Source organism: Macrotis lagotis, chromosome X (genome assembly GCF_037893015.1).
Source record: "Macrotis lagotis isolate mMagLag1 chromosome X, bilby.v1.9.chrom.fasta, whole genome shotgun sequence".
Taxonomy (NCBI): domain Eukaryota; kingdom Metazoa; phylum Chordata; class Mammalia; order Peramelemorphia; family Peramelidae; genus Macrotis; species Macrotis lagotis.
The window spans coordinates 411,116,701-411,130,879 of NC_133666.1; the positions used below are offsets into that span (position 1 = coordinate 411,116,701).

General features: G+C 36.1%; 1 protein-coding gene across 1 annotated transcript in view; it reads right to left on the reverse strand.

Annotated features, from left to right (window-relative positions):
- MCMDC2 (minichromosome maintenance domain containing 2) overlaps nt 1–14,179 on the reverse strand; it is a 42,513-nt gene that overhangs the window by 20,588 nt on the left and 7,746 nt on the right. The window contains exon 8 of the mRNA XM_074200334.1: nt 4,138–4,375. Within this exon, the coding sequence (XP_074056435.1) occupies nt 4,138–4,375 (238 nt within the window). The remainder of the gene's footprint in view (nt 1–4,137; nt 4,376–14,179) is intronic.

Sequence of the window (14,179 nt, forward strand, 5' to 3'; positions counted from 1 at the left end):
TCAGACAAAGAATAGAATTCAGGGAGATCGATGAATTTACCAGAAATCAGGAATCAATACTTCAAACCAAACAAATGAAAAATTAGAAGAAAATGTGAAATATTTCATTGAAAAAACAACTGATATGGAAAACAGATTTAGGAAAGATAATTTAAAAATTATTGGAATACCTGAAAGTCATGATCAGGAAAAGAGCCTTGACATCATTTTCAAAGATTACTACAGGAAAATTGCCCTGATATTCTAGAAGCAGAGGGCAAAATAGAAATGGAGAGAATCCACTGATTCCCCAGAGAAAGAGATCCCAAAAAACCAACCCCTAGGAATATTATAGCCAAGTTCCAGAACTCCCAAGTCAAAGAGAAAATATTACAAGCAGCCAGAAGGACACAGTTCAAATATCATGGAGCTGCAGTCAGGATCACACAGGACTTAGCAGCAACTACATTGGAAGCTCGTAGGGCTTGGAATATAATTACCGGAAGACAGAAGAGCTTAGAATGCAACCGAGAATCAACTACCCAGCAAAACTGAATGTCCTCTTCCAGGGAAAAAAGATGGATGTTCAATAAACCAGGGCAATTTCAAATGTTCCTGTTGGAATGGCCAGAGCTGAACAGAAGGTTTGATCTTCAGATACAGGACTCAGGCGAAGCATAGAGATTGGAGGAGAAGGGGAAAATATGAGGGACTTAATGAAGATGAATTTCATATATTCCTGTATAGAAAAGTGACATTGATAATACTCATATGAACCTTCTCAGTTAATAGAGCAGGTAGAGGGAGCTTTTATAGTTGAATCACAGGAGAAAGCGGAATTCAAAGATAAAATATGGTGTAAAAATGGGGTCAATAGGAAAAAAGGGAAATGTAATGGGAGAAAGAAAAAGGAGAGGAGGAATAGGCCAAGATATTTCATATAATAAGATTTTTCTTTATTACAATGAGCTATTGCAATGATATGGAAGGGGAGAGGCAAAGGGGAATGAGGGAAACTTTGCTCTCATCAGAGGTGGCTAGGAGAGGAAACAGCATATATACTCAATGGGGTATAGGCATCTGGAGTAAGAAGGAGGGGGGGATGGGGGAAGGGGGGCTATGAGTCATGGAGGAGAGGATGGACCATGGGGGGATAGTGGTCAGTTATAACACATTTTCTTTTTTACTTCTTGCAAGGGGCTGGGATTGGATGGCCTGTCCTGGACCATAGGGCCAGGTGGATGCTAGGCCTAAGGGGTGGTATGGGGGCTCAGGGCCTCTTGGCCCCAGAGCCGGGGATCTGTCTGCTGCGCCACTCAGCTACTCTACAGCAGAGTCAGAGTGAAAGGAGAGAGAAAATATAGTACATGGTAGTAGAGAAATACGAAAGGAGGGAGTTGCAATCAGCGATGGCAATGGTGGAAAAATATGGAAGTAACTTTTGCCATGGACTTATCATAAAGAATGTGATCCACCTGTGACAGAGTTGTTGGTGTTGGAACAAAGACTCAAGCACATTTTTTATTATTATTATATTTTTTCGTGGGTGCAGGGCAAATGGGGCTGGGTGGCCTGCCTGGGGCCACATAGCAGGGTGATTGTTGGGTGTCTGAGACCGGATTTGGACCCAGGTGCTCCTGGCTCAAGGGGCCAATGCTCTGTCTGCCATCCAGCCACCCCTATTATTATTACTATTTTATTTTATTTTGGGTCTTTTTTTTCCTTTTTTTTTGTTTTTTTGCAGGGCAGTGGGGTTTGGGTGGCTTGTATGTTACACAGCTGGGTGATTGTTGGGTGTACGGGGCTGGATGTGGTCTCGGGTGCTCGTGGCTCCAGGGCTGGTGCTCCATCCATTGTGCCACCAGGCCATACCTACAATTAATACTATTATATTTTTTAATTTTAATTTTTTTTCTCCCCTTTACTTTATTGCTCAAGCAAGTCTATATTTATGAGAGGGAGGGGGTATTTCATTTACTCTTAAACAAGAATATTTTATGAATGTAAACAAACCCATTATTTGTACAAAATGAGAATAAATATTAAATAAAGAAAAAAGAAAAAAAGGGAAAAAATATTTGTTGGGGTAGCTAGGTGGCGCAGTGGATAGAGCACTGGCCTTGGAGTCAGGAGTACCTGAGTTCAAATCCAACCTCAGACACTTAATAATTACCTAGCTGTGTGGCCTTGGGCAAGTCACTTAACCCCATTGCCCTGAAAAATCTAAAAAAGAAAAAAACAAAACAAAAAAAATTTGTCCTTCATTTTCGAAGAACATGATATCAAGGAGGTGATACCATGACAAGCTCATGGATCTGAATGGATTTGAATGAGGGGGAGCTGTGCTAAGTCACTGACCTCACTTTCTCCTCCAGAGTCATCTGGGTCCAATGACCAGATATGGATCAGGATGACTGGAGATGGCCCTGGATGCAAGGTAATCAGAATTAAGTGATGCCCAAGGTCACACAAGAATCAAGTGTCTGTGGCTGGATTTGAACTCCCATCCTCTTGACTTCAGGGCTGATGTTCTATCACTGCACCACCTAGCTGCACTAGCCTTTATCTGATCTCCTTGAGAATGGTGCATTTGTAAAAAACTCTAGCATCCTTGGTCTACCTCAGTATAAAACTACACATACTTGAGAATCTATCTAGGTCATTCCTGGTCTTGATTATTGTCTAGATAGAGGCAACATTCTGGAAGCAATTAAATATCTCATTTCCTGAGGCCAAACAAAGATAGGGACTCGGCTGGTAGCAGTGAGGTGTACATCACAGTTTCCTTGTATGTTCCTAGGTTCGTATATTATTCAATAAATTTAATTAAGTCAATTTTATGTAAAGTCCTGTGTCTTGCTTAAATTTCCAAACTTGACTAGAACAAAGGTCCCTGAAGTCAGAAGCCATCTTATTTATCTTCATAGTTCTGCTCATTTACAAAGGCTATCACAGTGAATTCATTATATCTTTTGTTGTTCATTTGTATTTTAGACTTGTCTCAATCTTTGTGAGTCCATTTGATTTTTTTCTTGGCAAAAATACTGGACAAACAGGGTTGAGTAACTTGCCTAGAGTCATGCAGCTATTAAGTGTATCAGATCAGATTTTAACTTAGAAAGATGAGTCTTCCTGACTTCAGGCCTTGTTCTTTATTCACTGTGCCACCTAGCATTACACATAGTAGGTGTTTAATATGTTGAATGAAATTTCTAATAATAATAATAATAGCTGATATTTATAGACTTTAAAGTTTCCAAAGCATTTATATATTATCTCATTTATTCCTCTCAATAACCCTGCCAGATATGTGCTATTACTATTATCATTCTCATTTTTACAGATAAAGTGAAGTTAGGAGAAGGTAAGTGAATTGCATAAGCTTACTTTAACTAGTGTCTAAGAAATTATATGAACTCTTTTTCCTGATTCCATCCCTCTATCCATTATATCACATAAATGTTTTGTAATAAGTTAAATTAGCCTTTAGTCAGAATCACTTAAACTTTTTCCTGTCAGGTGAAACTTAACCCTATTTTATAGAGACCTCTTAGATAGGAGATTCTACATCATCAATTATCATTGTCATATTTTTATATATAACTTAACTTTTCTTCATATTGTATTTAAGGTATATTTTTTCTTATTTTATTTGCAGTGAAATTGAAGAACAGTTGAATTATCTAATATCTTTCCCTTTCTCCCAGCTAAATACTTCCAATTTTCCTTTTTTTCTTTATAGATGTTATTTTCCCTCCCTACAGCCATTTGTGTCTTCCCTCTGAACCTCTTCAAATTCTGATAAGTTGTATTCATTGTTCACTTAAGTGAAGAAAATTTTTAAAAATACAAAACAGAACCTCTTACTAGAAGGTAAGAGAAAGGGGGAAGAGTGAAAGAGTACCTAGAAAATATGTATTTGATTGAAAGTAGGAAAATAAGTTAGAGATGTATATAAGAATGAAATTATGAAATTCTTAAATATTTAAAGTCCATTTCTTATATTTCAAGATCATTAAAAAACTTTAATTTTACTATAAAGATTTTGAATATTTTGATTATTCAAATAATTTAAAATTATTCTGTATGTTGAAAAAAATTTACAAATATTTTTAGTATCTTAAAGTATAATTTTAAAAACACATTATGCAGCTTTACCTGTCAACAAGTAATGTATCACTTGTTACAATTAAAATGTCCAGGTAATCTTCAATGTCCTTGTTTCTGTCATTTGTCTGTACTAGACTCATCAGCAAACAAAGTTTTAACACATTGTAAGTCCCTGGAGTAATGATCTGTGATGCAAAAATGTTGGCTAATATAGCTGTGAATTTCCAGCATGAGCTTGAAGTCAAGGATAGGAGATACTTGAAGTTGTCACTAATATCAGAAGGAACTGAAAGTAAATCATAATATAACTATTAAAGAGTGTTTTAAAACAATTTTTTTAGTTTTTTTTTTTTTTTTTTTTTTTTGCAAGGCAAACAGGGTTAAGTGGCCTGCCCAAGGCTACACAGCTAGGTAATTATTAAGTGTCTGAGACCAGATTTGAACCCAGGAACTCCTGACTCGAAGGCCAGTGCTTTATCCACTATGCCACCTAGCTGCCCCTTAAAACAATTTTAAAACAATTTATTTAAAACAATTTATTATGAACATTTTCTTTAATCTATTTAAAACTAGTACTAAGTTTTAAATATAATAAAAGATACCTTATTTGTTAATTCATTTGTAATAATATTACACAAAATTAACTGATGTCAAGTTCCAAGAAATCATTTGTTGCAAGAAAGATTCATTACTGTGGCAATAGTGACTTGATTTTATTTTTTGTGGAAGGAAAAATGCAACTTAGTTCAGGACATGAAATTGTTTTAAGGTAATGATATTGCATAATTTATCTGAAATATTAAAAACAAGTGCCACTCAAGTTTCATTCCAAAGCTAAACTATAGTTTATACTATAGTATACTCTTAAAGACTATACTAAAATAATCCAAGTTTTGGAAGGTCTTACCAAGCTGAAAGTTCTTTTAATACAGGCTTTGATAATGGATAATGTTAGAGGACCAGTCTTATAAAGTTTGGGGAAGATTGTCACCAGAGGTGTGGTTACTAGGTAAAGAACTGTTTTTGCCCATAGCAGTTCTTAAACTGCCTATTGAGGCATAAATAAAGGTGTTACAAACTATTAGTGAAAGAAGGTGAAATCATGTATTCTTGAAGTACTGACATGAAGTGAGAGAATAATCTAATTTCCTCTACTTAAGGAATATAATTCTACATGGAGCCATACTCTAATGCTTTGAATATAGTTCTAACAATAGACTGACTGCTGTTTGAGAACCAAACCAAGTGAGGAAAGAGATTCATCACTTCAAGTTGGCCACAAGGAGATAACTGCTTTGGTAGAGGCAAGCCATTAAATCAAGAAAAAATTTAAAAGGCACTCAGTCCTGTGTGGACCCTTTCAATTTCCACAGAGTGACAATAATGTAGCAGAAAGGGGGAAAAAAGATGGAAAGGATCACAGATTTTTCAGACAGTCTGTAAATTTTAATTTACCTTTTGGCACTCTGCAAGATCCTTATCAAATGACCAGTGACTTGATATACAAGTGAAAAAAAACTGAACTCTATGAATGAAACCAGAAGGCAAAAGGGGATAATAGAATGGACCTAAATGAAAAAAATAGCCCATAGGTTTTACTTGAAAAGGTAAATAAAGGAGCTGGAATTTTATTGTCTATGCAAAGTCTTTATGAAATAGCATTTTATGAGACACTTAGTCATCTTGTCTTGTAGCACTCACAATGCTCATGGGCAAAAAGAGCAACATGAAGATGTTGGTAACTATATGCAAAAATCTCACCACAAAGGGTAGAAAACTACAGTAAAGTCCTCCAAACCAAATATCCTAGTTTTGAGAAGCTAATTCCAAGGATTACAAATCAATATCTCCCACTCATTCCTCAACATTTAACAGCGAATGCAATTTTTTTATTTTTATTTTTTCCAATTACATGAAAAGATAGTTTTTAATATTCATCCTTTTCTAAACTTTTGAGGTCCACATTTTTCTACCACCTTTCCTTCTCTCCCCGTTCCCCTTGGTAGCGAGCAAAATGTTGTACATATTTCCATATTAGTCATGCTGTGAAAGATGAATTAGAACTAAGAGGGGAAAAACCATAAGAAAGAAAAAAAATAGGTTTTAAACAATGAATATAGTGTGCTCTGCTCTATATTCAGACTACACAGCTCTTCCTCTGGATATGGATGGCATTTTCCATAACAGGTCTCTTAGTATTACTCTTGGTCACTGAGCTGCTGAGAGTAGCTTTGACCAACATAGTTTCTCATCTCACAATGTTGCTACTAATATGAACAATGGTCTCCTGGTTCTCACTTCACACAGCATTGGTTCATGCAAGTCTTTCCATGCTTTTCTGAAGTCTGGCTGCTCATGATTTTTTACAGTGTAAGAGCACTCCATCAACTTTCATCTACCATAATTTATTCAGCCATTCCCCTATTGATGAGCATCTCCTCAATTTCCAATTCTTTGCCATTACAAAAAGAACTGCTATAAATACTTTTGTGCATATGGGTCTTTCCCCCCCTTTTATGATCTTTTTAGAATATAATCCTAGTAGTGATAAGTAAATGATATTTAAATGGATAGCTATGGGTTGCCACTGATAGGCCACTAAAAGATGGAAACAAAATGCAATACACAAATCATATATATTCTAGTAGAGTTTTATTAAAGAATATGGTACAGTTAGATGAATTTTAGATAGATAGTAAATACAGAGAATGTGAAAGTTGTCAATACTTCTTGGGTCCTTCCAGATGAGGGATATTTTCAGTACTCTTTTTTTTTGTTTGTTTTTTTGTTTTTATTTTCATAAGGTAATAGGGTTAAGTAACTTGCCCAAGGCTACACAGCTAGGTAATTATTAAGTGTCTGAGACTGGATTTGAACTCAGGTCCTCCTGACTTCAGAGCCAGTGCTCTATCCACTACCCCAAGGGGTATTTTCTCCTGGGCCTATTAAATTATTGGTTCTATGCCAGCTAGTGACATATTGATAACATTTACCAACATAGAATGAAGAGAGCAGAATCAAGTGAACATTGTACACATTAACAACACTATAAGTTAATAAACCTGATGGTTTCAGCTCTTCTCCGCAGTTCAGAGAGCTAGGACAACTCTAGGAGACCAGCTATGGACAATGCTATCCATATCTAGAGGAAGAAAAAACCAAACCTTACAGAATCTGAATGAGTACTTACATTCACTTTTTTTTAAGGTTTTTTTGCAAGGCAAACGGGGTTAAATGACTTGCCCAAGGCCACACAGCTAGGTAATTAAGTGTCTGAGGTCGGATTTGAACCCAGGTATTCCTGACTCCAGGGCCGGTGCTTTATCCACTATGCCACTTAGCCGCCCCTTACATTCAATTTTTAAAAATTTCTCTTATGTTTTTCTTTCCTAGCTCATGATTTTCTTTCTTTTTCTTAATCCTAATTCCTCATACAGAAAATGATTTATCTATAAACATGTTAAACACAAATGTGTATGTACAATATTCACCTGACTGGAGTGGGAAGGGAAGGTGGAAGTAAATTATATAAAAATTAAAAATATGCATATGCCTGTGGATGAATGTTGAAAAACTTTCATAACATTTATTGGAAAAATAAAATGAAATCCCAATTGGAAAAAAACCAAAAAACAAATACCAGCATAAATGTCAGAATCCCAGGACAAAATCATTCTTATTTATGTAACAATGAACACATGTACAGAAAATGGGCAAAACATTTTTCTGTTTTCTCTTTGTAATTTTAGTATTCTTTTTATTATTTGTGTTTCCCTTGCAAGTCAGTTGCCAAGATTTTGCAGACGTTTTAGCATTTGTTTATTCATTTAAGTATTGCAATTTGCTATCTTACACTGAATTCTCTACAAATACTGATATGAGGCTAATATGAGAAGTATGGAGTTTATATCATTAGATTACTGGTGCCTAGTTGAGAAATGCTAAATTTTTTTTTTATATCTGTCTAAATAGACTTAGATAGCTTGTCTTATTGTGAGATCCTTATGTACTACAAGTCCATGGGGTAAGGTTTACCTATGTATCTAGATACCCAGAGTAATTAATCTATAGTGCTTAATTCTTTTCTGGTGATTATTGCTCAATTTTGGGGCTCATTTTCCAAATGAGCTAGTCATTTTCTCTAAGTCTACTTGTCCTATAGTTGGGTGTTTAGAGTTCCAAGTGCAATACTCTTCAGTGGTAGGGATCTATTGGGGGAAATTTCAGATCCTCTTTGGAATAAGGACCTAGTAAAAATTTTCTGTATCTCTAAGGTGATTGATTGACTGGTAAAGGGATCTTTAGCGAAATTTTGCTGTGCCTGTGTAAAAAAGGATAGTTAGAAAAATTTGTCCCATCTTCAGGGGGGATGATCTTATGTGCTTAGGGGATCATGGAAGTGTCTTCACCAGTTTGAAGATACTCAATAATAAACCTATTCTGGAACTTGAGGTTCAGTCATTCTCTTTAGCTGCTTTCTCCTACTGGATCTTTGGTCTTAGTTTGATTCCTTTGTTGATGGTAGCAGTGAAGGAGAATAATTTGCAGGCATGGATCCTGTGAATTTACTAAAATTAGGGAAATGATTCATAAGGTCATCCTCTTATCAAGGAGTACAGGAGTGAGTTCATCTTGGTTTTGCAGCCAGTCCAGTATTGTTGCCCCAAGGAACAAAGAATGAGTCTCATCTGGCAGTCACACTGAAACTTGGTGGGACTAGAAATAATGCTAAATCTGAGCTTTCTTGCTCCAGAGATTGAGGTGGCAAAGGGAGAATGTACCTTAGAGGTCTTGGGGAAAATGTATTTATTATATATTTGAAGCAAATATCCCTTTGTAAAAGCTAATTAATGTTAGGTAGTTAAAAGGAACTAAGGTGATATGGACTAATGGTTAACACTGGGGGGGAAATAAAATGGAGACAAGGATTGAGAAGAGAAGAGATATACTAATCTTTTAAAGTATCCCTAAAACCTTAAGAGTTTGGATTTGGGATAGTGAGGCCAGAGAGTACTTGCTGCATTTATATAGAGAACATTTTCTGTTTCTGACATCACTAACAATAAAAGTTAGGTTTTGAAGATATTAAATTGTCTAGGGCATTCTTGGATGAACTCATATACAGTCCTTTTTTTTTTTTCTTAGGTTTTTGCAAGGCAAATGGGGTTAAGTGGCTTGCCCAAGGCCACACAGCTAGGTAATTATTAAGTGTCTGAGATCAGATTTGAACCCAGGTATTCCTGACTCCAGGGCTGGTGCTTTATCCACTATGCCAACCTAGCCGCCCCTGCATATACAGTCTTTCAAAAGCCACGATAGATCATATGATCAGATCATTTTTGGCACATATCAAAACTTTCAGAAGCCTAAGTTACAGGTAGGTGGCTGTTATCTGTGGAGGTGGTGGTAGAGTGAAGAGAATCATAATGGGCAATTTCTCATAATTAACTTAAGGATGACATATATTTAGTAACCTAGGAAGGTAGTTGTTATCTTGAGTAAGTAGCCTGTCCAGTTCATATATAATAATTGTTCTGAGAATGATTTTGGAAGAAGCAGATTAGGTAAATCCAGTCAGATTTCAAAGAGGAGAAAACCAAACCTGTTAAACTTTTCAAATATGAATTAAGGTTACAATAGTCTATGCTTCAAAGAAAACTAATAACTCAATATGAAAAGCAAAAAAGATTACAATAAATCATGCAAAATTTAATTGTTAATTCAAGAAAAGAATCTCCCAAAATGAAGATTGCACTTGTGGTTTCAGGATGCAATGAGTGATAAATAAATCTAACGACATGAAGGAGTTGGTTGATCAGCCTACTTTCTAATGGCAAAAATTCATTCAGTATCTTCTCAAACTATGAAATAGATAATGGCAGTCAATAAATAATAAATAATAAAATAAAAGGTCTTTTCTTAAACAATGTCACCTAGGACACTGTCAGCATCTACTCTGATGCTTGATAAATTAAAGTAAAGGTAGATATGGAAGGCAAAACTATGTTGGGAAATATGTCTCAGGTTTAAGAAGTGAAATAAGCCAAAGGATTGTAGATTAGTCAGATGCTCTGCATGTAGTGTGCCTTTGAAAAATGGTCTGGGATAGTCTCTCCATTCTCTTTTCATATTTCCATCGGGGATACTCTTGATATACATGTAAATTATTTTTATCACAATTTTATAAAAATGAGAAAGTAGAGTATAGATGGGTTGTTATACATACTATATACTACACATATAGTCAATGGAAACTAAAGAAAAAATAGACATTGTGGAACTGATGAAATATATTTTCAAAAAAATTACTACGGTACTAATAAATATATATGTAAGAATACTATAGATGCTTTAAGTAGAAAAGATCTTTGAGACTAATCCAACCTCATAATTTAAATGATGAGGAAACTCCAGGATTAATACGGATCTATGTTTAGCATGGTTATAAATGTAGAACCTATATATCAGATTGGTTTCTGGTGGGGGGACATGGGGAGAGCATGGGGAGGAGGGAAGGGAGGGAAGGAGAAAAATGTAAAACTCAAAACCTTACTAAAAAAAGACTGGTGAAAACTACTATTGCATGTTGGAAAAACAAAGTAAATTATTAACAAAAAAGATAAGGAAATTGATTTGTGACCTGTCCACAGTGGTACAGGCAGTAAGAAGAAAAGCTGTGGTTCAAGTCTAAGAAGATCTAATCCTTTGATTACAAATTCAGTAGTCTTTCCACTGCTCTATATACCAAATTTAAAATGCTGATGAAACATTAAATGCGGTGCTCTGATGGTATATGCAGTAACCCCTTGGGAGTCTACTTCAGCAACTCCCACTTATATTATTATTATTAGGCCATGTACCCAGAGCACAGCTGCTCCACCTACTTAAGATTCTAAGGGTAAACTGGAAGATTACTGAAATTTCTAATACTCTTCCCATAAGCCAACTAACATGCTCCACAGTGATTATCAGACAAATTTAATAAGCTTTTAGAAAGATTATTAACTAAGTAGCTATAGTAAGAAATGTTAGCAACATTCTACTAGGGGTGGCTAGATGGCTCAGTGGATAGAGCACCGGCCCTGAGGTCAGGAGTATTTGAGTTCAAATCCAGCCTCAGACACTTAATAATTACCTAGCTGTGTGGCCTTGGGCAAACCACTTAACTCCATTGCCTTGCAAAAAAAAAAACCTAAAAAAAAAAAAAAAGAAACATTCTGCTCAAACTGTGGGTACAGCATCCCCTTGCACAGACAAGATCCCTGAGAAGAGAGGGCTCATATTTAGGAAGCACATGAAGCTTCACTGTAAACTCATAATTCTTGATTTCTGGAAATTCTTTTAGTCTTTTGTGAAGTCCTCACAAAATTCTCCTCAGGTATATCTCTCTAAGGACTCTAAGGGTCAGTACCTTATAGTATTCTAAATCTGCCTTGGTATATCTTTCTGCACTTGATAAATAAGCTGCCATCAACCACTGTTCCTATGGACATTGCTACCAGCACCATGTGATCCACTCTAGATATTTCAGTTTTCACATTTCACAAGGTTATCACATGGTCATGGTTGAGGGAACAGGGAAACTTGATACTTTTTCAATTGTACCTCCCGTTCATGTGGGAATTTTACCACTGGATTTTTCTTTTCTTTTTTCTTTTTGAAGGCAATGGAGTTAAAGTGACTTGCCCAAGGTCACACAGCTAGGTATGGTCAAATTTGAACTCAGATCCTCCTGACTCCAGGGCTGGTGCTCTATCTACTGTGCCACACTGCTGCCCCTTTACCACTGGATTTAACCACCACTATACTGACTAGCTCTAAACTATCTAGCTATTTTTGTATATAGTCCTACTAGGCAGGGAAAAAAACCCCAATTTGTTAGACACCTACTATAAGGCCAGATCCCAAGCTAAGGGCTTTACAAATATTATTTTATTCAGTCCCCACAGTGACTCGGTGAGGTAGCTGAGTATTATGTTGAGAAAACTAAAGGCAGAGGTAAAGCGACTTGCAAGTAAATGACTACAGCCATATCTGTACTTTTTTCCTTCCTGACTCTGAGGAAGCTAGATGGTTCAATGGACCTGGAGTCAGGAAAACCTGAGTTCAAATACAGCTCCAGAAACTCACCAGCTGTTTGACCTGGGCAAGTCATCCAACCTCTGTTTTCCTTAATCCACTGAAGAAGAAATGGCAAATCTCTCTAGTGTCTTTGCCAAGAAAATCCCACAAACAATATGGGTCAAAGAATCATGATGAGTCTGATATCAATGAACAATTTCCTGACTCTACTGCCACCACCAACCTGCAACATGGCTGATTCTTTATAACCAGTTATAAGATATAATCTGTGTGGCATTATCTGATTTCATCAAATGACCCAATGTCCCAGTGATGTTTCAAGATAATTAAGGAGCTATTCATACCTAGTTTACTTTTGATTGATTGCTTCAACTGAGATATCTGGGCCTTCTGTGATTAATTCCAATAGAGGCAGACCCTTACCCTTACATTTATATTTGATTAATAAAATAGTACCCTATGCTTAAAAGATCTTTTATCAGAAGGTATCAAATTACTTTACATACACATTACCAATTCAATTTGAAAACTCTCCTAGAGTGAAAGTGTTAGGTACTTAGAGGGGACAAATTCTTCCAAATCATTTATTTTTTAATAAACTACTATTTCTGCTGAAAGAGCAAAAACATATAATTAGAATAAAAAGGGGAAATATGCAACGTGGGATAGAGGGAAAAACACTGCTTTTAGTGTCAGAGGAGATGTATTCAAATTTTGGCTCTCTTACTGCCTAGAAGACTTCAAGAAAGTCACATATTCTCTAGGTCTCAGTTTTTTAATTTTTAAAAATGAGGAAGTTGCACTAGATATCTTCTAGGGTAATAACAAATTGCTCGTTTGTCTCCAAAGAGTGGGGAAGCAATGGCTATTTAAACTGCATTTAAGAAGAAATAGAGAAGGCAGAGAATGAAGCTGATAAAGCTAATGTGGTTCAAAGTATTTGGAAATGATTGATGAGCAGGCTAGGAGACACTAGAGACAAATGTCATTTATATCAGCATCTAACACAATTAAGCACTTCTGCCATAAACCATATTCTATCTCTGGAGTCAGCAAAAAGTAAAGAAAATTCTATAGCCTTTTTTTTTAGGTTTTTTTGCAAGGCAAATGGGGTTAAGTGGTTTGCCCAAGGCCACACAGCTAGGTAATTATTAAGTGTCTGAGACCGGATTTGAACCCAGGTACTCCTGACTCCAAGGCCGGTGCTTTATCCACCTAGCTACCTCCTGATAGCCTTTTCTGATGTGCAGAATAAGGAAGAATGCAGAACTTGTACTGATTCTAGAAAATGGTGAGTGGGATAGTAAGTGAATCTCTTAGTATGCTGTTAGCAAAGACTCTTATAATGGTTACAAGGGGTATTGACAGGTTGACTCATTAAAAATTGCCATTCATATAGCAGAAACTTTTCCTCTGTACATCTCTGATGATTCAACCTTATATAGGTAACATATAACTCAGGGCAGTTAAGAAATTTAGATTATGGACAGACTTAAATGGCACTTTTTTTTTTTTTTTTGCACGGCAGTGGGGTTAGGTGGCTTGCCCAAGGCTACACAGCTAGGTAATTATTAAGTGTCTAAGGCCAGATTTGAACTCAGGTACTCCTGACTCCAGGGCCAGTGCTCTATCCACTATACCACCCAGCTGCCCCTTAAGTGGGACTTTCAAAAAAATTAGTTGCCATTTGATTTCTTCAGCTTTGTAATTATACAGAAAAGCAATGTTTTGTAGATCTCAGTCAATGCCATGAGTAGGACTCATTTTAAGCAATGAATAATATATTTGTAAGGACAGCTATAGAATTAATCAGATTGTGACCCATTAATGTCCTCAATCATCTAAAATGCTCAAAATTTCAAAGAATAGATTTGGAAAGAGAATTAACATGTAAACTTACTTCCCCAACAGTGATTGCCCCAGGATCTCTGCAAAGCAATGAAATTAGTGAAGCATCACTAACATGATTCAGAGAAAAGTCTTTTGCTGCTTCAGGGGAAAACTGGGA